The following is a 23,110-nucleotide window of genomic DNA, read 5'->3' on the forward strand; positions in this document are numbered from 1 at the left end:
ACGCAGGAACGCAAACGAAGGTGCGCGAAGGAGCGCAGAAGGAGGGCGAGCGTGGTAGGAAGGGCGAGAGCTGGTGGTCGGCGAGCGATAACCCGTAGGCGAGCAATGGATACTGCAAGAATTAAGCCGACGTTCGCGCGATGAAACACCGTCGGTTCGCGCGACGGAACACCGTCGGTCCGCGCGACGGAACACCGTCGGTCCGCGCGACGGAACACCGTCGGTCCGCGCGACGGAACACCGTCGGTCCGCGCGACGGAACACCGTCGGTCCGCGCGACGGAACACCGTCGGTCCGCGCGACGGAACACCGTCGGTCCGCGCGACGGAACACCGTCGGTCCGCGCGACGGAACACCGTCGGTCCGCGCGACGGAACACCGTCGGTCCGCGCGACGGAACACCGTCGGTCCGCGCGACGGAACACCGTCGGTCCGCGCGACGGAACACCGTCGGTCCGCGCGACGGAACACCGTCGGTCCGCGCGACGGAACACCGTCGGTCCGCGCGACGGAACACCGTCGGTCCGCGCGACGGAACACCGTCGGTCCGCGCGACGGAACACCGTCGGTCCGCGCGACGGAACACCGTCGGTCCGCGCGACGGAACACCGTCGGTCCGCGCGACGGAACACCGTCGGTCCGCGCGACGGAACACCGTCGGTCCGCGCGACGGAACACCGTCGGTCCGCGCGACGGAACACCGTCGGTCCGCGCGACGGAACACCGTCGGTCCGCGCGACGGAACACCGTCGGTCCGCGCGACGGAACACCGTCGGTCCGCGCGACGGAACACCGTCGGTCCGCGCGACGGAACACCGTCGGTCCGCGCGACGGAACACCGTCCGTCCGCGCGACGGAACACCGTCGGTCCGCGCGACGGAACACCGTCGGTCCGCGCGACGGAACACCGTCCGTCCGCGCGACGGAACACCGTCGGTCCGCGCGACGGAACACCGTCGGTCCGCGCGACGGAACACCGTCCGTCCGCGCGACGGAACACCGTCGGTCCGCGCGACGGAACACCGTCGGTCCGCGCGACGGAACACCGTCCGTCCGCGCGACGGAACACCGTCGGTCCGCGCGACGGAACACCGTCGGTCCGCGCGACGGAACACCGTCCGTCCGCACGATGGAATACCGTTGGTTCGCGCGCGGGCGAACATTGGAGAGCATGTGCGCGGTCGCGCATGAGCGTAGGCGTGCGGTCGCGCGGGCACGTGGGCGTGTGGACGCGCAGGCACGTGGGCGCGCGGATGAGCGCAGGCGGTCGGGAGACCGATGACGCGTAGGCGGGCGATGGTGCGTTGACGAGCGATGGCGCGTTCTGGCGAGTGATAGCCCGTAGGCGAGTGAAGGCGCGTTGGCAAGCGATAGCGCGTCAGCAAGCGACGGCGCGTTGGCGAGCGGTGGTGCGTTAACAAAACGCTAGCGCGCAGGTGAAGAATTGCGTGGGCGCGTAGGCGATTGCCAACGCGAGAGAGACTAGTGATGGTTAGCGCGCATCGCGCTAACAGAAGGCGTGCAGGTGCATCAGGAAGGTGAGCGCTGAAGCAAGCTGTTAATCAGGCGATCCTAGACGGTCAGAAAACCGTTGGCGCCCATTGGTGCGTGGCAGAAAAGGGCACGCAGATGTGTGCTGGCGATTGAAGAAACCGGCGCACAGAAGGACAGAAGTAAAGGTGAGCGCTGGCGAGCAGGAGGAAGATCTACAGCAAGACTCAGCTACTGGAGATCGTGGTCCACAGCATTCGAGCGCTAGATCGCTACTGATGGTGTCCAGGGGAACTGACACGCGTGGCAGCTCGATGGCGATCGTTGACGCGTAGGAGATCGCTGACGAGCAGGTGAACGTTGATGCGTCTATGGTCGCTGGCGAGCAGAAGGCAACGCGTGGAAGCCTGTGCGTAGAAGAAGAGTCCTTGTCCAAGACCTGAACCGAAGTTCTAGATCGCGAGGGCGAACGTGGGCGCGTAACAGGAACCAACAGGAACAGCAGAGATAATCATCATGAGAGCGCTGGCGAACAGGAGAGCGCTGGCGAACAGGAGAGCGCTAGCGAACAGGAGAGCGCTAGCGATCAGGAAAGCGCTGATGAGCAGGAGAGCGCCTGTGCGTTAACACTGAGCAGGAGCAGGAGAGCGCCTGTGCGCTAACACTGAGCAGGAGAGAACACAGCAGAAGGGCGCGCAGGGGAACCCTGACACGCAAGGGAAGAACCCCCGTGGGAGGCAACCCTTTGCCCCGAAGGGATCGTTGTCCGTCGGGAGACTGATGTCCGTCGGAAGACCGTTATCTGTCCGTCGGAAGAACGTTGTCCATCGGGAAGACCGTTGCCCGTCGGAAGACGAGGTCAGACTGCTGTCCATCTGCACCAGGGGCGGAAGATCAAGAAGAAGGAGTTGTAGGCTGCATACGGAGATTCAAAAAGGCGCCTCTTAGCACCCTTATAGGGAGATGGGAGGCCCTTACGACGAGACGGACGGTGAGCCTTACGGCGAAGGAGGCCAACAGCAACAACAGCAGAAGAATCCTCCGAAGAGGAGTCTCTATGAGTGTACTCTCTCGCTAACGAAAGAGAAACACTTCGTAGAAGAGACTGGTCAGCCAGTGACCTAAAAGGAGCAATCCTCCGAAGAGGGGCTCCTGCAGTTGCCCAGCCCCTTGAGCGAAACTGCAGGTGCGACAGCTCAGCACCAAGAGCATAGTCGCACGAAAAAAAGACAAGAGAAGAACCCCCCAAAAGGGGAAAAACTCAAGCCTGGACAGGAAAAACTTCCCTCGGAAGGAAAGTTACCCACCCAAGAAGGCAAGCCTCCTGAGAGTTCTAAAATGAACTGGAGAGCTGTCAATCGTCACAGGAGTACTTCCAGAAGAAGGAGACACGCCCCTGACGAAGATCCAAAGGGGAGGCAGCAACAGCCGAATCCCCAGGCCTCAACAAGACAGCTCACTCCGTTGTCACATTACAGAAACGAACTAGATCGGTAACTGTAAAAAAATAAAACAAAAATCATTAGTACACATTCATTCCCCCGGGAAGGCTCCAAAGAGGAATCCCGAGGGAAAGGAACACAAGAATTACACAACAGGCACGTGCCTTCACAACCACTTACACTCACGGAAGGAGAGCTGTAACCAACACAGAATTATAACAATTATGATTATGTAACTATGTAATTATGTAATTTAAAAATGAATGAACACTAAAGAAAGAACGAAAACCCCGAAAGGAATCGTTCTACAAAGCTGAAAAATCAACAAATACAATTAGATTCAAAACTAATTGAGACAAAACGTACGGCGTAGCAACCCCCCCACACGGGAAGGAAGCTACAAAAGGCGTAGTAACGTAGTAAAAGGGTGAACGGCCTCAAGAGAGAGAGAGAGAGAAAGACCGAAGACAAACTCGATCGCGACCCATGAAATTACACCATGGTGGCCTAACTGCCGAGGGCTCCACGGAGATATCGTACACTACACACACAAGCACAAACTCTGAAAAGGAAACTTACTGATTTCTATACTCAAATATATACATAAACATGAGAAAATGTTTACATATATATTGAGTAAAAGAAAAGTAAGTGATTAAGTAAAGACAAAACAAACAATGGCTGCCAAGCAAGGACAAAGACAGAGACGTCTGTCCATGTCCAAGCCAAAAGTGAAAGTGAAGCAATTCATCGGTGTGTGAGGGGGGGAGGGGTAGCTAGCTAACACTCCCCTACCCCCCCCCCCCCCCCCCCCGCTAACTAGCGCGAGGGTAATACACCCTCGTTAAATTCTAATGGCTCGCCATCTCAGCTACGCTAAAAGGTAAACCCAATGTAAATAGCGTGGTTTGTATTTCGGTTACGGAACAAAGCCCAGTGAGGAAAGGAAATAAGGAAATAAATAAATGATGAGAATAAATTAACAGTAAATCATTCTAAAAACAGTAACAGCGTCAAAACATGTTATTTTCCTTAGTAAAATAAATTTTTGAATATACTTACCCGATGATCATATAGCTGTCAGCTCTGCTGCCCGACAGAAAAACCTACGGGCGGAATACGCCAGCGATCGCTATACAGGTGGGGGTGTACATCAACAGCGCCATCTGTCAAGTAGGTACTCAAGTACTCGATGTCAACAAAGAACCAATTTTCTCCTCTGTCCACTGGGTCTCTATGGGGAGGATGGGTGGGTCCTTTAATTTATGATCATCGGGTAAGTATATTCAAAAATTTATTTTACTAAGGAAAATAACATTTTTCAATATTAAACTTACCCGATGATCATATAGCTGATTCACACCCAGGGGGGTGGGTAGAGACCAGCATTACATGTTGACATTATTATGAGCTAAGTATTCCGTATTTTATTTTAGCAGTTATTCAAAATAACAAACATAAAATAAATAAGTACCTGGTAAGGAAGTCGACTTGAACAATTACTCTGCCTTTTTAAGTACGTCTTCCTTACTGAGCCTCGCGATCCTCATAGGATGCTGAGCGACTCCTAGGAGCTGAAGTATGAAGGGTTGCAACCCACACTAAAGGTCCTCATCAAAACCTCTAATCTAGGCGCTTCTCAAGAAATGACTTTGACCACCCGCCAAATCAAGTAGGATGCGAAAGGCTTCTTAGCCTTCCGGACAACCCAAAACAATAATAAAACATTTCAAGAGAAAGATTAAAAAGGTTATGGAATTAGGGAATTGTAGCGGTGGAGCCCTCACCACTACTGCACTCGTTGCTACGAATGGTCCCAGAGTGTAGCAGGTCTCGTAAAGAGACTGGACATTCTTAAGATAAAAGACGCGAACACTGATTTGCTTTTCCAATAGGTTGCGTCGAATATACTTTGCAGAGATCTATTTTGTTTAAAGGCCACGGAAGTTGCGACAGCTCTAACTTCGTGTGTCCTTACCTTCAGCAAAGCTTGGTCTTCCTCATTCAGATGGGAATGAGCTTCTCGTATTAACAGTCTGATAAAATAGGATAAAGAATTCTCTGACAAAGGCAAAGATGGATTCTTAACTGAACACCATAAAGCTTCAGACGGGCCTCGTAAAGGTTTTTAAATAGAACTTAAGAGCTCTTACAGGACATAATACTCTTTCTAGTTCATTTCAAACCATGCGATAAGTTTGGAATATCGAACGATATTGGTCAAGGCCGAGAAGGCAGCTCGTGTTTGGCTAGAAAACCAAGTTGTAGAACATGTAGCCGTTTCAGATGAGAATCCGATGTTCTTGCTGAAGGCATGAATCTCACTGACTCTTTTAGCTGTGGTTAAGCATATCAGGAAAAGAGTCTTAAAGGTGAGATCTTTCAGGGAGGCTGATTGAAGCAGTTCGAACCTGTCTGACATAAGGAATCTTAGTACCACGTCTAAATTCCAACCAGGTGTAACCAAACGACGCTCCTTCATGGTCTCAAAAGACTTAAGGAGGTCTTGTAGATCTTTATTGTTGGAAAGATCTAAGCCTCTGTGACGGAAGACTGATGCCAACATGCTTCTGTAACCCTTGATAGTGGGAGCTGAAAGAGATCGTTCTTTCCTCAGATATAAGAGAAAGTCAGCTATTTGAGTTACAGAGGTACTGGTCGAGGATACGGATACTGACTTGCACCAGTTTCGGAAGATTTCCCACTTCGATTGGTAGATTCTAAGGGTGGATGTTCTCCTTGCTCTAGCAAACGCTCTGGTTGCCTCCTTCGAAAAGCCTCTAGCTCTCGAGAGTCTTTCGATAATCTGAAGGCAGTCAGACGAAGAGCGTGGAGGCCTTGGTGTACCTTCTTTACGCGTGGCTGACGTAGAAGGTCCACCCTTAGGGGAAGTATTCTGGGAACGTCTACTAGCCATCGAAGTACCTCGGTGAGTTATTCTCTCGCGGGCCAGAGGGAAGCAACTAGCGTCAACCTTGTCCCTTCGTGAGAGGCGAACTTCTGCAGTACCTTGTTGACAATCTTGAATGGAGGGAATGCATATAGATCTAGATGTGACCAATCTAGTAGAAAGGCATCTATATGAACTACTGCTGGGTCCGGGATAGGTGAGCAAACTATTGGGAGCCTCTTGGTCTTCGAGGTTGCGAAGAGATCTATGGTTGGCTGGCCCCAGGTGGCCCAAAGTCTCTTGCATACATCCTTGTGGAGGGTCCAATCTGTTGGAATTATTTGTCCCTTCCTACTGAGACAATCTGCTATGACATTCAAGTTGCCTTGGATGAACCTCGTTACTAGTGAAAAGTCTAGACTTGTTGACCAGGTGAGGAGGTCCCTTGCGATCTCGTACCATGTCAGAGAGTAGGTCCCTCCTTGCTTGGAGATGTACGTCAAAGCCGGGTGTTGTCCGAGTTCACCTCCACCACTTTGCCTTGAAGGAGAGACCTGAAGCTTTTCCAGGTCAGACGTACTGCCAGTAGCTTCTTGCAGTTGAAATGCATTGTCCTTTGACTCGAGTTCCATAATCCCGAGCATTCCCTACCGCCTAATGTCGCACCCCAGCCTACGTCCGATGCGTCCGAGAAGAGAACGTGGTTGGGAGTCTGAACAGTCAGGGGAAGACCCTTTCTAAGGTTGATAAAGTCCTTTCACCAAGTCAGACCAGACTTTATCTTTCCGGAAACCGGGATCGAGACCGCTTCTAGCGTCTTGTCCTTTTTCCAGTGAAAAGCTAGATGATACAGAAGAGGACGGAGGTGTAGTCTTCCAAGTGACACAAAAGAACCACGGATGACAGTGTCCTTACCAGACTCATCCACAGCCTGACAGGGCAGCGTTCCTTCTTCAGCATCTTCTGGATGGATAGCAGGGCTGGGGGTTGATCGTCTAGTTCAGCAACGTCCTCATCAGAGGGTTCCTTATCCGAAACTGATGAGGAAACGACAACGGAGTGGGCAACGTCTGACTCGCTGAATCCGGTCGCACTGGTGGATGCGTGACGGAGCCGGACGCAATATCATGGTACTGCTGCACAGTCTGTGAACTGTCAACCATGGGGACGCGAGGAAGTACAGCGTCAACCCGAAACTGTCTAGACTGTCTGGGTTGTGCAGTCAACACCCTACCGGGTTGCTGAGGTTGACGCACTGCGTCACAACAAGTCACCTCTGCTGGTTGTTGAACGTCTTCCTAGTGACACACTTCAACAACCACCTCCGAGCGTCGCTTAACGTCAACGTGCGACTGGCAACCCACACTGGGTCGCATCGGTGGAGGAACCACCTCAACTGGCGGACGCGAGTAGGATACCTCAGTGTCAACAGGGCGCACAACCAACCGGTAGGAAGGTTGTTGGCCAGAAGGTTCTTCTCCGTAAAAAGTCCTCTATCAAGGACACAAGCTTGGACTGCATGTCTTGCAGCAAAGCCCATTAGGGTCTACGGGAGCAGGTGTGGCAACAGACGAGGTTAGCGACTGAAGCGGAACCATTTACCATCCCTGGAAGCCTTGTTATGCTTTAATTAAAGTCCATAGGAGGCTAAGCAGCTTAAGGCTCCTCTCCAAATGACAGAGTCCTCAAAGGAATATCAGTAGGAGGGAGAACAGCACTTTCTCATCCACAGGAACCTTGTCCGAGAAAAGCTAGGTTATCTCAGTGAGGGTCTCACTGGTGCATAAGCAGCAGACCAGAAGGCAACGTTATGTAACTGCTTGACAGTCTGTGAACTGTCAAAAACTGAACTGTCAACCACAACAGGTGCGTGAGGACATACAGCACTGGTGCATTAGCAGCAGACCAGAAGGCAACGTTATGTAACTGCTTGACAGTCTGTGAACTGTCAAAAAACTGAACTGTCAACCACAACAGGTGCGTGAGGACATACAGCACTGGTGCATTAGTAGCAGACCAGAAGGCAACGTCATGTAACTGCTTGACAGTCTGTGAGCTGGCAACAACCAAAGCTGTGTGGGGAAGCCTCAACTCCTGACTGACTAGTCTGCTGCGGGTGAGTGGCGGTAACCACAGTGGGTTGCAAAGGCTGACGCACCGTGTCAAAACACGGCAGCTTAACTCCACCCTCCTGTTGTTGTGGTAACTCACGCACGGCAACGGAGTGCTCCGTGCGTCTGTGGGAGTCAGCATGCGTCTGGCAGGGTCAACTGCGCATGGGTGGAGGAGCTCTCACAGCCGGAGTGTGGGAGCAGGCAGCCGCAGCGTCTGCTGGGCGCACAACCGTGGCAGGTTGTAGGCTAACGGGTGCAGCGCCAACCTCTCCGCAGCCGGAGTGTAGGAGCAGGCAGCCTCAGCGTGAGCTGGGCGCACAACCGTGGCAGGTTGTAGGCTAACGGGTGCAGCGCCAACCTCTCCGCAGCCGGAGTGTGGGAGCAGGCAGCCTCAGCGTGAGCTGGGCGCACAACCGTGGCAGGTTGTAGGCTAACGGGTGCAGCGTTAACCTTCTCCGCACGAAACTCCTGCATAACCGCAGCTAACTGAGTCTGCATAGACTGCAGTAAAGACCACTCAGGGTCTACAAAAGCGGCAACAGACGGAGCTACTGTCCGTTGTGACTGAGGGTCTAAAAAAGCGGGTGCGGCAACAGACGGAGTTACTGCCTGTTGCGGTACCACCTTGCCTCTCTTGGGAGGTGTGCAGTCGTCGGATGACTGCAGCGAGTCCGAACTGACCCAGTGGCTACACCTGGGCCGTTGGACTTGCGCGGAAGGGACCGACTTGCACTTAATAAGCTGCGAGACCTTGGTCCAAGGTTTTTTACGAGAAACCTCTTCCGCAGATGAGAAGTAAATGGGCTCTCTCGTCTTTGTGTGGGTGGGGCGATCTTGGGTAGATGCGCCCGAAACCACGGAGGGAAAAACGTCTGTTCGCTGATCAAGGCCTGAGGAACCCATAAGTCGTTCGACATTACTTCTCCCCTGGGCTTGGGAGCTTGCAAGAGGTCCCGGACTAGGTGAACGACAGGCACGAACAGACGAACCCTCGGACGCAACACTGTAACACTTTGCGCATATCACTTTATCACTTTGATTTTCTGTTTTGCACTTATTTCACTGAAATCGAAACTTTTACTGATTTCTACCTGAAACACGCAATCCTACCCTTCATTAAAAGGTAGTAATTGCGAAAACAGTCGTATAATGCAACAGAAAACATATATAAAGATAAAGAATTCAGTGGCTGGGAAAGAGACTAAACACTAGATCAAATAAACTACGTTTACAATCTCTCACCGCACATAGCCTGGGAACAAGAATAAAACCCTAGAAACGTTTTACCTTCTTCCCCTACAGCGACTAGGGAGGAGAGTAAAACGAGAACAACGTTACCCGCTTGAACGAAACGTTTTATCTCCTCTCTCTCCCTCCGTCTCTATCTCTCTCTTTCTCTCTAGATTTCGCACCTGAGAGAAGAGCCCAATTATATATCGTCAAAACATGTTATTTGCTAAAGGAAAAAACTGAAAGGTTTTCCAAATAAAAAGTTCCTTTAATTTAGAATTTAAACCATTTAAGCTAAGAAAGAATGAACGAAACGCTAAAATAGGTTTACTCTTACTGCAAAGTGAAACCGTGATACACTCTCTCTCTATCGTAACGATAGAGAGCAAGTTGAACGTCCTGAACGTCAACAACTGCGTAGACTAAAAAAACTAAACGTTAGTTCATCTTTGAAAACAGTACGAGACTATCAAAGAAATTCTTTCATAAAACATTAAATTTAAAAAGTTTTAAATTCTTTAAAGGTTAAATACGATAAAACGGGCTCAACGTTGATTAACTTCGGTTCCAAGTTAGGACCGCCTACTAAAAGGAAAGGTCGCAAATAAACAAAACATAAAAATTTATTTTTATATGTTTATAATAAAAGGAAAGTTAATCGAAGAGGCCTAATAAAGGCGGAGAGATATAAAATATAAAGATCTATAACGTGTTAAGCAAAATTACTAAAAACCTAAACACACTTCCTCTAAGGGAAGTGTCGGTCATTTAAAAGTGAAAGAGAGTCCATACTCTCTTTGTCACCAAAATAAAATCTATCCAAAACGAGTTCAAGTTTTGAAATGAAGATAAAACCCCTGCATAGCGAAAGCTCAAAACTGGAATAGTGTACTTCACCAAATAGTTGTGAAAACAAATCCAGTTAGTAACAGCGTATTTAGTAGGTCTTGCCAGTGGCACGACAGAGAGAAAATTGGTTCTTTGTTGACATCAAGTACTTGAGTACATACTTGACAGATGGCGCTGTTGATGTACACCCCCACCTGTATAGCGATCGCTGGCGTATTCCGCCCGTAGGTTTTTCTGTCGGGCAGCAGAGCTGACAGCTATATGATCATCGGGTAAGTTTAATATTGAAAAAGATATGTACTAAATAAACTATTAACGTCAAAAACAGATATGTCATATATAAACCATAAAAAGACTCATGTCACCCTGGTCAACATAAAAACATTTACTCTAATTCCAGTGAGATCATCTGCCAGGCATCAGGAGTAAAAGCCGAAAAAGACCCAGTTTCACTGATAAGTTAATTAATCAACACTACTGGAAAATGAGGTTAATATCTATGAATTGTAATTTGGATCTTAAAAGGTGAATACAGTTGAAATACAGAATGAAGTACAGTACAGAAAGCCCTCGACTTGAAAACATTTGGATACAAACAGATATTATATCAAAAGTTCATAACGAAATACTGTAATAAAACAATATGATATAATTTAATACAGTAAGCAAGACTACATATTGCAACATTAAACGGAACTACTGTATGTGTTGACTTTTGCAGCTAAAAATTGTAGGCCTGTGAGTAAGATGAAGGTTACCCTAAGCCAAAATTCGACTTACAAACTGCTTCTTGGAACCTATCAAGTTTGTAAGTTGAGCATTTTCTTATACCTACCGGCAAGTATTGTAATATGTACAGCAATGGGGGAAATAGTGTGAGACGAGTCAATTTGACTTGTATGTAATTTCAGGTCATTCGATTTCCAAATTTTACTTAAACTAGCCATTGCCTGATTTACTTTTTCCAATCTTTCATTAAACTCAAATTCTAAAGATCCTGTATTAGAGATCCTCGTTCCTAAATTTTGAAATGATTCCACCTCATTAATCCTTTCTCCCTTCCTATTTTGCTAATTGACCATAAGACAGGTAAATAATGGTGACATCACACGTAACAGAAACATACCACTGTAATCCTCATCATATTCCCTCGCATCTACAAATGGGATTGACTATACATAACGTGCCTGTATGGAGTAGTGTAGCATACACCAGCAGTGTGAGATTCCTGGACCTCAGGAGATTTGTGATAATTAACTCTAAATTGATGACAAGCAAAAAAATAAATAAATGAATAAAAACAGGTTTAAATAACACCATCTTCATACTGTGTAATAATGACACAGGTTCAAGAGTTGGTTATGAGAGGAGAAAAGGGGCTCATCATTACGATTGTCTCAGAATGCCCTAGATGTGTATTTATGGATTTGGGCTGCATAGCCCAAGGCTGGGGCCTGTGAATTCATTCAGGTAAAGTAGAAAGATAGAGAAATAGTGTAGTTATGGGCTGAAGGTATGCTGCAAAGACCCTTAAGTAATGCCTGCACTACACCATGTGAGGTACACTAACTGTACCAACCCTCAAAATGGAGTATGTTCTAAAGACATACCATATAAACATATGATCTGCATTCAAGCTCTCCCTCCACTATAATTAGGATCAGAGAAAGGCTTGCAATGGCTACTGGCAACTAGGCAGGTTGAACGATAGGCTTCTAAAACCCATATCCTTAAATTGCAAGGATGGTGAGGTTGCAAACACTGGTGAAAACCTTCGGGCTGTGACCGGATAGTTCTTGCTGTATTAGAAAAGGTGTCGCTACTTTCCCCGAGTCTGCTGATGCAGTTGTTGATGGACTCTCGTTGCTGCCGTGTCTATTAGTATTCCAAGGTATTCAATCCTCTGCTTGGGCGCAAGACTAGACTTATAACGATTTACCCAATCCCCAGATTTTGGCAAAATACAAGAAGTCTGTCTCGGTGATAAAGCTGCAACCTCCGAGAGGAGGACATAATCAGTCAGTTGTTCAGGTATTGTAACAGATGAATACCATTGGTGTGGGCCTAGGAAGAGATGAGTGTCAGCACTCGAGTGAACACCTGGGGCGCAGTAGTCAGTCCAAAGCCAGTCCAAAGCAAAGAACTTTGAATTGCTATACAGTACCTTCCCCCCGAGGACAAAGCTGAGATACATTCTATTGGACTGATAGATTAGATTCTGAAAGTGTCTTCAAGATCCAGAGAATGAATGAAGTCGTTCCTCTTGATGGCAGCTAGCATGGTACTTGCCATCTCCACCTTGAAAGGAATCTGCAGGACAACATCGTTCAAATGGGAGAGATGGATGACAGATCTAACCCTCTGTTGACTTCTCCACAAGGAAAATCTGGCTGTAAAAGCCTGAAGAGCCATTCTGTATGACCTGCAGCTCGTATTTCAGCATTTTACCCCCTTCCCCTCTGTCTAAACAGTGAATGCTTTGTCGGAAGACAGGTGATTTAGACGAGAACATCATTGGAGTCTGAATAAAGGGAGGTCAAGAGCCAATGAACAAAAAGCAGTATCTACCTTGATGGGACTCCACAGTCCAGTGTTTATCCCAGCTCTATGGAGCTGTTACCTTGCCCAATGACTTGATAAGCATCCCCCAATTCATGGCAGGGGACTGCTGATGCTTGCATCCCCTAAATCATCTAGACTGGCCAGAACAGGCACGAAAGGGAGGGACTGAATTCACACCTCTGTAAGAGGTAACGGAGGTGTAGACTTGGCCCTCGATGTCACCTGACGACTTTTTCAAAGCCAACTTCAAAAGGTCTTAGTTGACACTCTAGTGGATGCCTTAGAAGTGCAAGAGCCTGCCCAATGGAAGAGGAAATCTTGACTTTCCTTCCTCCACTTTTCTATGTCATGCACTTCATGATATGGGAAAAGGGCTCATAATGCATCAACAAGTTCCCTAGAGCTGGGACATTCCCTTGAACAATCTCACTCGCAAACTTGTTAACTCCTGTATCCATCCATTTGAGTAGCCTAGTTGTTGGCTAAATGTTGCGCTAAGAAGATGATGGCCTTCGCGACTGACAAAACCATGTCAGTGAGCTTATTTTAAGGGTTTGCCAAATCCTGGGAAGTAGTTACATAGGTAACTGCTCCAGACAAGTGGTCTAGCCAGGAAGTTGCCTACAGGAAAACTGTATTATTATTATTATTACTTGCTAAGCTACAACCATAGTTGGAAAAGCAGGATGCTATAAGCCCAGGGGCCCCAACAGGGAAAATAGCTCATTGAGGAAAGGAAACAAGGAAAAATAAAATATTTTAAGAACAGAAAAAACATTAGAATAAATATTTCCTATATAAACTAAAAATTTTAACAAAACAAGAGGAAGAGAAATTGGATGGAATAGTGTGCCTGAGTGTACCCTCAAGCAAGTGAACTCTAACCCAGGAGACAGTGGAAGACCATGGTACAGAGGCTAAGGCACTACCCAAGACTAGAGGTGGCTTCCCTGGTGCCAGACTTGGGCAATGAGAACACACCTCCCTAAATTATTTTAAGTGTGCATTCAAATTGAGATAAATTTGTTATCTACAAAAAAGATAAATAAATTAATGACTCCATAGTTCACAAAGCCTTTCCTATTTAACTATTGTACTTCCACAATACAGTATTTACTATTTTACTAAATTATTATCATTAAGTAATGGTATCAGATTATAAATTGTACAGCTTACTTTACATAAAGATTTACCACCTCTTAAAAACTTATATTTTTCATCCCCTAAAAGTGAGCTTGAACATTAGTGTACTCTGCTGTACATATTTTCATACCCTAATTACTTTTACAATTTATAACTTAGATAAAAATTCTTTATTGTGAATTTTATTAGATGTACTATTTCCTCCTCTAACCATTTTATAAAACCATTAGCCTTAATGCCACCAAAAAATTACAAATAAATCTTTTCTCACCTGAAAAATCATATAGACAGACCAGGCAGCTGCGGCTACGCAAACCACAAATACCACAGCGGCAACATTGTAGAAAGCATTCCGCAATGCTTGGTCATAGCCTTGGGGAACAAATTGTCTCCAGACCTGCTCCAGTGGAGAACGGACGCTGTCTCCGTACATTGCCATCTTTACTTTTGTATTAGCTTATCATAACTATACGAGTACAGACCTGAAAAGATGATAATTACTGACATTTGAAATGTTATAATTAGCAAATAAGCCATACTCCCCACACTGAGACAATCCTAACAGCATGGTACAAATAAAATTTTTGTCTCGATATCAAATCTATTTAAATTTTCCTTACATCCAGATACATATGATAACATATTGCAATAGCCAAAATAATTGTTCTACATAGTTTCCAATTGCAAAATATAAAACTCCAAGTCAATAAACTGATCATTTGTACTTCAAACAGCAATACAGTCTTTGCACATTCCAATGGAGAGCTTTGGCTGCTCCGTTAGTAAAGTATGTTTGCCTCAGTATTTCAGAAAGCACTAAAGCCTACACTTCATTTTCTTGCTGTCATTCTCCCTAACACAAGATTTTCATTAGCTAATAACTACCAAGAGAGTGGTAAATCTACAGTATGATAAACTATACTAAAAGTTATTGTAAAATGCACCTTCAGACCCCACCTGTGGTACTTTCAAATGTTTACTTTTCATAAGTTACCGCTGCTCTTTCCCCATCTCAACCTCCAACTTCTCTTAATTAATCTGCTCCAATTTGACCTGCCATAGTGTAAAATTTCCTTCAACCAGTTCTAAAATTTCCTATAAATGCATATGGTTAGGGAAAGTTCACTCTAAGATTTACAGTGCTGTCAAACCCTAACGTCTCCCCCTATAACCACCGCTAAATGTAGGATGTAGAGCCCAACTTTGAGTGGAACAGAGGTAGTTATACTATGGAATGGGGCCAAGAGGCTGCGGCTGGTGCTCATTTGAACTTTTGAAATTGGTAGAACTTTAAAAGTTCAAATTTGCAGCAAATGATTTCATGATGAACAGGCTGACATAGTTTATGTATGAAATATCTGTTTTGATGTTACTGTTTCTAAAATATGTTATTTTCATTAGTAAAATAAATTTTTGAATATACTTACCCGATGATCATATAGCTGTCAGCTCTGCTGCCCGACAGAAAAACCTACGGGCGGAATACGCCAGCGATCGCTATACAGGTGGGGGTGTACATCAACAGCGCCATCTGTCAAGTAGGTACTCAAGTACTCGATGTCAACAAAGAACCAATTTTCTCCTCTGTCCACTGGGTCTCTATTGGGGAGGAAGGGTGGGTCCTTTAATTTATGATCATCGGGTAAGTATATTCAAAAATTTATTTTACTAATGAAAATAACATTTTTCAATATTACACTTACCCGATGATCATATAGCTGATTCACACCCAGGGGGGTGGGTAGAGACCAGCATTACATGTTGACATTATTATGAGCTAAGTATTCCGTATTTTATTTTAGCAGTTATTCAAAATAACAAACATAAAATAAATAAGTACCTGGTAAGGAAGTCGACTTGAACAATTACTCTGCCTTTTTAAGTACGTCTTCCTTACTGAGCCTCGCGATCCTCATAGGATGCTGAGCGACTCCTAGGAGCTGAAGTATGAAGGGTTGCAACCCATACTAAAGGTCCTCATTAAAACCTCTAATCTAGGCGCTTCTCAAGAAATGACTTTGACCACCCGCCAAATCAAGTAGGATGCGAAAGGCTTCTTAGCCTTCCGGACAACCCAAAAACAATAATAAAACATTTCAAGAGAAAGATTAAATAGGTTATGGAATTAGGGAATTGTAGTGGTGGAGCCCTCACCACTACTGCACTCGTTGCTACGAATGGTCCCAGATTGTAGCAGTTCTCGTAAAGAGACTGGACATTCTTAAGATAAAAGACGCGAACACTGATTTGCTTTTCCAATAGGTTGCGTCGAATATCTTTGCAGAGATCTATTTTATTTAAAGGCCACGGAAGTTGCGACAGCTCTAACTTCGTGTGTCCTTACCTTCAGCAAAGCTTGGTCTTCCTCATTCAGATGGGAATGAGCTTCTCGTATTAACAGTCTGATAAAATAGGATAAAGCATTCTCTGACATAGGCAAAGATGGATTCTTAACTGAACACCATAAAGCTTCAGACGGGCCTCGTAAAGGTTTTTAAATAGAACTTAAGAGCTCTTACAGGACATAATACTCTTTCTAGTTCATTTCCAACCATACGATAAGTTTGGAATATCGAACGATATTGGTCAAGGCCGAGAAGGCAGCTCGTGTTTGGCTAGAAAACCAAGTTGTAGAACATGTAGCCGTTTCGGATGAGAATCCGATGTTCTTGCTGAAGGCATGAATCTCACTGACTCTTTTAGCTGTGGTTAAGCATATCAGGAAAAGAGTCTTTAAGGTGAGATCTTTCAGGGAGGCTGATTGAAGCGGTTCGAACCTGTCTGACATAAGGAATCTTAGTACCACGTCTAAATTCCAACCAGGTGTAACCAAACGACGCTCCTTCGTGGTCTCAAAAGACTTAAGGAGGTCCTGTAGATCTTTATTGTTGGAAAGATCTAAGCCTCTGTGACGGAAGACTGATGCCAACATGCTTCTGTAACCCTTGATAGTGGGAGCTGAAAGAGATAGTTCTTTCCTCAGATATAAGAGAAAGTCAGCTATTTGAGTTACAGAGGTACAGGTCGAGGATACGGATACTGACTTGCACCAGTTTCGGAAGATTTCCCACTTCGATTGGTAGATTCTAAGGGTGGATGTTCTCCTTGCTCTAGCAAACGCTCTGGTTGCCTCCTTCGAAAAGCCTCTAGCTCTTGAGAGTCTTTCGATAGTCTGAAGGCAGTCAGACGAAGAGCGTGGAGGCCTTGGTGTACCTTCTTTACGCGTGGCTGACGTAGAAGGTCCACCCTTAGGGGAAGTGTTCTGGGAACGTCTACTAGCCATCGAAGTACCTCGGTGAGTCATCCTCTCGCGGGCCAGAGGGAAGCAACTAGCGTCAACCTTGTCCCTTCGTGAGAGGCGAACTTCTGCAGTACCTTGTTGACAATCTTGAACGGAGGGAATGCATATAGATCTAGATGTGACCAATCTAGTAGAAAGGCATCTATATGAACTACTGCTGGGTCCGGGATAGGTGAGCAAACTATTGGGAGCCTCTTGGTCATCGAGGTTGCGAAGAGATCTATGGTTGGCTGGCCCGAGGTGGCCCAAAGTCTCTTGCATACATCCTTGTGGAGTGTCCATTCTGTTGGAATTATTTGTCCCTTCCGACTGAGACAATCTGCAATGACATTCAAGTTGCCTTGGATGAACCTCGTTACTAGTGAAAAGTCTAGACCTGTTGACCAGGTGAGGAGGTCCCTTGCGATCTCGTACCATGTCAGAGAGTAGGTCCCTCCTTGCTTGGAGATGTACGTCAAAGCCGTGTGTTGTCCGAGTTCACCTCCACCACTTTGCCTTGAAGGAGAGACCTGAAGCTTTTCCAGGTCAGACGTACTGCCACCAGCTTCTTGCAGTTGAAATGCATTGTCCTTTGACTCGAGTTCCATAATCCCGAGCATTCCCTACCGTCTAATGTCGCACCCCAGCCTACGTCCGATGCGTCCGAGAAGAGAACGTGGTTGGGAGTCTGAACAGTCAGGGGAAGACCCTTTCCAAGGTTGAAAAAGTCCTTTCACCAAGTCAGACCAGACTTTAACTTTCCGGAAATCGGGATCGAGACCGCTTTTAGCGTCTTGTCCTTTTTCCAGTGAAAAGCTAGATGGTATAGAAGAGGACGGAGGTGTAGTCTTCCTAGTGACACAAATTGAACCACAGATGACAGAGTCCTTACCAGACTCATCCACAGCCTGACAGGGCAGCGTTCCTTCTTCAGCATCTTCTGGATGGATAGCAGGGCTGGGGGTTGATCGTCTTGTTCAGCAACGTCCTCATCAGAGGGTTCCTCATCCGAAACTGATGAGGAAACGGCAACGGAGTGGGCAACGTCTGACTCGCTGAATCCGGTCGCACTGGTGGAAGCGTGACGGAGCCGGACGCAATATCATGGTACTGCTGCACAGTCTGTGAACTGTCAACCATGGGGACGCGAGGAAGTACAGCGTCAACCTGAAACTGTCTAGACTGTCTGGGTTGTGCAGTCAACACCCTACCGGGTTGATGAGGTTGACGCACTGCGTCACAACAAGTCACCTCTGCTGGTTGTTGAACGTCTTCCTAGTGACACACTGAACGTCAACAACCACCTCCGAGCGTCGCTTAACGTCAACGTGCGACTGGCAACCCACACTGGGTCGCATCGGTGGAGGAACCACCTCAACTGGCGGACGCGAGTAGGATACCTCAGCGTCAACAGGGCGCACAACCAACCGGTAGGAAGGTTGTTGGCCAGAAGGTTCTTCTCCGTATTAAGTCCTCTATCAAGGACACAAGCTTGGACTGCATGTCTTGCAGCAAAGCCCATTAGGGTCTACGGGAGCAGATGTGGCAACAGACGGGGTTAGCGACTGAAGCGGAACCATTTACCATCCCTGGAAGCCTTGTTATGTGTGACATAATAGTACAGCAAAACTTCAAAGGCTCGACAAAAGTTCATAGGAGGCTAAGCAGCTTAAGGCTCCTCTCCAAATGACAGAGTCCTCAAAGGAATATCAGTAGGAGGGAGAACAGCACTTTCTCATCTACAGGAACCTTGTCCGAGAAAAGCTAGGTTATCTCAGTGAGGGTCTCACTGGTGCATTAGCAGCAGACCAGAAGGCAACGTTATGTAACTGCATGACAGTCTGTGAACTGTCAAAAACTGAACTGTCAACCACAACAGGTGCGTGAGGACATGCAGCACTGGTGCATTAGCAGCAGACCAGAACATTAGTAGCAGACCAGAAGGCAACGTTACTGCTTGACAGTCTGTGAGCTGGCAACAACCAAAGCTGTGAGGGGAAGCCTCAACTCCTGACTGACTAGTCTGCTGCGGGCGAGTGGCGGTAACCACAGTGGGTTGCGGAGGCTAACGCACCGTGTCAAAACACGGCAGCTTAACTCCACCCTCCTGTTGTTGTGGTAGCACACGCACGTCAACGGAGTGCTCCGTGCGTCTGTGGGAGTCAGCATGCGTCTGGCAGGGTCGACTGCGCATGGGTGGAGGAGCTCTCACAGCCAGAGTGTGGGAGCAGGCAGCCGCAGCGTCTGCTGGGCGCACAACCGTGGCAGGTTGTAGGCAAACGGGTGCATCGTCAACCTTCTCCGCAGTCGGAGTGTGGGAGCAGGCAGCCTCAGCGTGAGCTGGGCGCACAACCGTGGCAGGTTGTAGGCAAACGGGTGCATCGTCAACCTTCTCCGCAGTCGGAGTGTGGGAGCAGGCAGCCTCAGCGTGAGCTGGGCGCACAACCGTGGCAGGTTGTAGGCTAACGGGTGCAGCGTTAACCTTCTCCGCACGAAACTCCTGCATAACCGCAGCTAATTGAGTCTGCATAGACTGCAGTAAAGACCACTCAGGGTCTACAAAAGCGGCAACAGACGGAGCTACTGTCCGTTGTGACTGAGGGTCTAAAAAAGCGGGTGCGGCAACAGACGGAGTTACTGCCTGTTGCGGTACCACCTTGCCTCTCTTGGGAGGTGTGCAGTCGTCGGATGACTGCAGCGAGTCCGAACTGACCCAGTGGCTACACCTGGGCCGTTGGACTTGCGCGGAAGGGACCGACTTGCACTTAATAAGCTGCGAGACCTTGGTCCAAGGTTTCTTACGAGAAACCTCTTCCGCAGACGAGAAGTAAATGGGCTCTCTCGTCTTTGTGTGGGTGGGGCGATCTTGGTAGATACGCCCGAAACCACGGAGGGAAAAACGTCTGTTCGTTGATCAAGGCCTGAGGAACCCATAAGTCGTTCGACATTACTTCTCCCCTGGGCTTGGGAGCTTGCAAGAGGTCCCGGACTAGGTGAACGACAGGCACGAACAGACGAACCCTCGGACGCAACACTGTAACACTTTGCGCATATCACTTTATCACTTTGATTTTCTGTTTTGCACTTATTTCACTGAAATCGAAACTTTTACTGATTTCTACCTGAAACACGCAATCCTACCCTTCATTAAAAGGTAGTAATTGCGAAAACAGTCGTATAATGCAACAGAAAACATATATAAAGATAAAGAATTCAGTGGCTGGGAAAGAGACTAAACACTAGATCAAATAAACTACGTTTACAATCTCTCACCGCACATAGCCTGGGAACAAGAATAAAACCCTAGAAACGTTTTACCTTCTTCCCCTACAGCGACTAGGGAGGAGAGTAAAACGAGAACAACGTTACCCGCTTGAACGAAACGTTTTTTCTCCTCTCACTCCCTCCGTCTCTATCTCTCTCTCTCTTTCTCTCTTGATTTCGCACCTGAGAGAAGAGCCCAATTATATATCGTCAAAACATGTTATTTGCTAAAGGAAAAAACTGAAAGGTTTTCCAAATAAAAAGTTCCTTTAATTTAGAATTTAAACCATTTAAGCTAAGAAAGAATGAACGAAACGCCAGAATCGGTTTACTCTTAGCTGCAAAGTGAAACCGTGAAACACTCTCTCTATCGTAACGATAGAGCGCATGTTGAACGTCCTGAACGTCAACAACTGCGTAGACAAAAAAAACTAAACGTTAGTTCATCTTTGAAAACAGTACGAGACTATCAAAGAAATTCTTTCATAAAACATTAAATTTAAAAAGTTATAAATTTTTTAAAGGTAAAATACGATATAACGGGCTCAACGTTGATTAACTTCGGTTCCAAGTTAGGACCGCCTACTATCAGGAAAGGTCGCATATAAACAAAACATAAAAATTTATTTTTATATGTTGAAAATAAATGGAAAGTTAATCGAAGAGGCCTAATAAAGGCGGAGAGATATAAAATATATAGATCTATAACGTGTTAAGCAAAATTACTAAAACCTAAACACACTTCCGTCTAAGGGAAGGGTCGGCCATTTAAAAGTGAAAGAGAGTCCATACTCTCTTTGTCACCATAATTAAATCTATCCAAAACGAGATCAAGTTTTGAAATGAAGATAAAACCCCTGCATAGCGAAAGCTCAAAACTGGAATAGTGTACTTCACCAAATAGTTGTGAAAACAAATCCAGTTAGTAACAGCGTATTTAGTAGGTCTTGCCAGTGGCACGACAGAGAGAAAATTGGTTCTTTGTTGACATCGAGTACTTGAGTACCTGCTCGACAGATGGCGCAGTTGATGTACACCCCCACCTGTATAGCGATCGCTGGCGTATTCCGCCCGTAGGTTTTTCTGTCGGGCAGCAGAGCTGACAGCTATATGATCATCGGGTAAGTTTAATATTGAAAAAACTGATTTTAAATGTTCATTATTTCATTATTTCCTTTCCTCACTGGGCTAGTTTTCCCTGTTGGAGACCTTGGGCTTATAGCATCTTGCTTTTCCAACTAGAGTTAGATTCGGGGGGAGTGGAAATCTAGGGCCCTAGCATCTTTAAACATTGAATCCTCGTCACATTCAATAGAACATAACTGACGATCCCTGTCGTAAAATTATATTTCGAAATGCTGAACTTTCCATCAGGCTATGCTAGGATTTCTGAGAGAGCTAAGCTTCCAGTCAGACAACCAGCTGTGTCTACTTTACTGACTTTCTTTAAGGGCTATTTTCCTGGTTCTATCACACTAGGTTAGGTTAAAATGGAGCCTACAATTAATCCTTTTTTACAAATACAATTTTGTTAAAAGTCTAAATGATATTTAGCATTAGACCTAAGGAGTATATGTATGATTGTGGCCACCTCTATGTATGATGAGAGCTAAGAATTCAACATTGTAAGGGGGGTCGCAGGGGCCATTAGCCCACCGTTAGGTAAGTAGGCAAGGACATGGCTTGTAGGATAGGTTGGGAGGGAGGTTTGGATTAGTTTGGGTCCATTTTTAGGCACGCTGGAAGAACTGTCCGCCGACATACAAAGGCTCCAGACCTCATTCTAATATTGCATTGGCCAAAGCTAAGATGACTAAGAATACGAGTGAAAGGGGGGGAGGGGGGGTTCACCCTCGTAGGGTAAGTAGTCAAAGACACAGCTTGTAGGTTAGGTTGGGGGGGGGGGGCATTTTAAGTTAATTTGTGTCAATTTTCTAAGCACGCTGGACGCACTAGCCAGCATACAAAGGCTCCGGAATTAATTTTAATATTGCACTGGCCAAAGCTAAGGTTTTATTGGTATATGTCACTTTTTAGGCAGAACATCAATCTAACCCAATGTTTTACCTCTTTCACATTCTAATAGAACAGAATTCATCAAAATGAAGTATAAACGGTATAACGGACCTAACTAACCTGTCTTAAATAACATGGCCCGTTTCACACCCACTAGGGCGGTGTCCCTAGAAATATCTCAAGTACCACCCCATACATATCAACATCGTTTTAAATGACCAGATAATTTAAGAGCATCAAATATCCATAAATGATGACTTTACCCAACTTAACTCAAATAACAACAGCTGTTTCTTCGTATAATTTCGTTTTAACGACCTACGATGCAATGTTCACCTTAAAAGGGTCAGGATTTACGTCAACCCTCAAGTTAGATCTCGAAGGATAAAATCTATTTTTTACTTAAGGACATTAATCAAGGACTCAAGGACTCCTACCTGATGGGATAAATGATCCTACTTACTAATAATCTTGTAGAAGTGGCCGTTACATGTGTAATAAAGTAATAACTACGGTTGGTTCTAAGCTGTGGCCCTTTCACTCGTGAGAGCCACTACCACTAAGTAACCTTGCACAGGGGTACCATTTGTTTACATATGTATTTTTATTATTTTTAATTTAAATATTGGATTAATTTGGATTTGAGATATCAATATATTATAAATAGTAATAATTTACTAATTCATTAATATATTTATTACCAAATTTAGCTAATTAAATTACTTTTTAAATGATGAAAGAATATGATCAAGTTGGCAATTCTTTTTCCTGCATGATGCATTTCTTTAAAGAAAAATAAAAGATTTGCAGAAGCCATACGAAGAGGAAA

The 23,110-nt window shown here is 46.1% G+C and overlaps 1 protein-coding gene across 5 annotated transcripts in view; it reads right to left on the minus strand.

Moving 5' to 3' along the window:
• Positions 1–22,854, minus strand: part of LOC137622378 (transmembrane protein 245-like) — a 151,632-nt gene extending 128,778 nt beyond the window's left edge. For all 5 annotated transcript variants that reach the window (XR_011040446.1, XR_011040445.1, XR_011040444.1 and 2 more), the window contains exons 1-2: positions 22,745–22,854; positions 13,993–14,203 (exon numbers count right to left, since the gene is read on the minus strand). Coding sequence is in view for 2 of the 5 variants with exons in the window: in XM_068352984.1 (XP_068209085.1) it covers positions 13,993–14,160 (168 nt within the window). In the remaining 3 variants the exon portion in view is untranslated. The remainder of the gene's footprint in view (positions 1–13,992; positions 14,204–22,744) is intronic.
• Between the last annotated feature and the right edge of the window lie 256 nt (positions 22,855–23,110).

Source organism: Palaemon carinicauda, chromosome 29 (assembly GCF_036898095.1).
Source record: "Palaemon carinicauda isolate YSFRI2023 chromosome 29, ASM3689809v2, whole genome shotgun sequence".
NCBI lineage: Eukaryota > Metazoa > Arthropoda > Malacostraca > Decapoda > Palaemonidae > Palaemon > Palaemon carinicauda.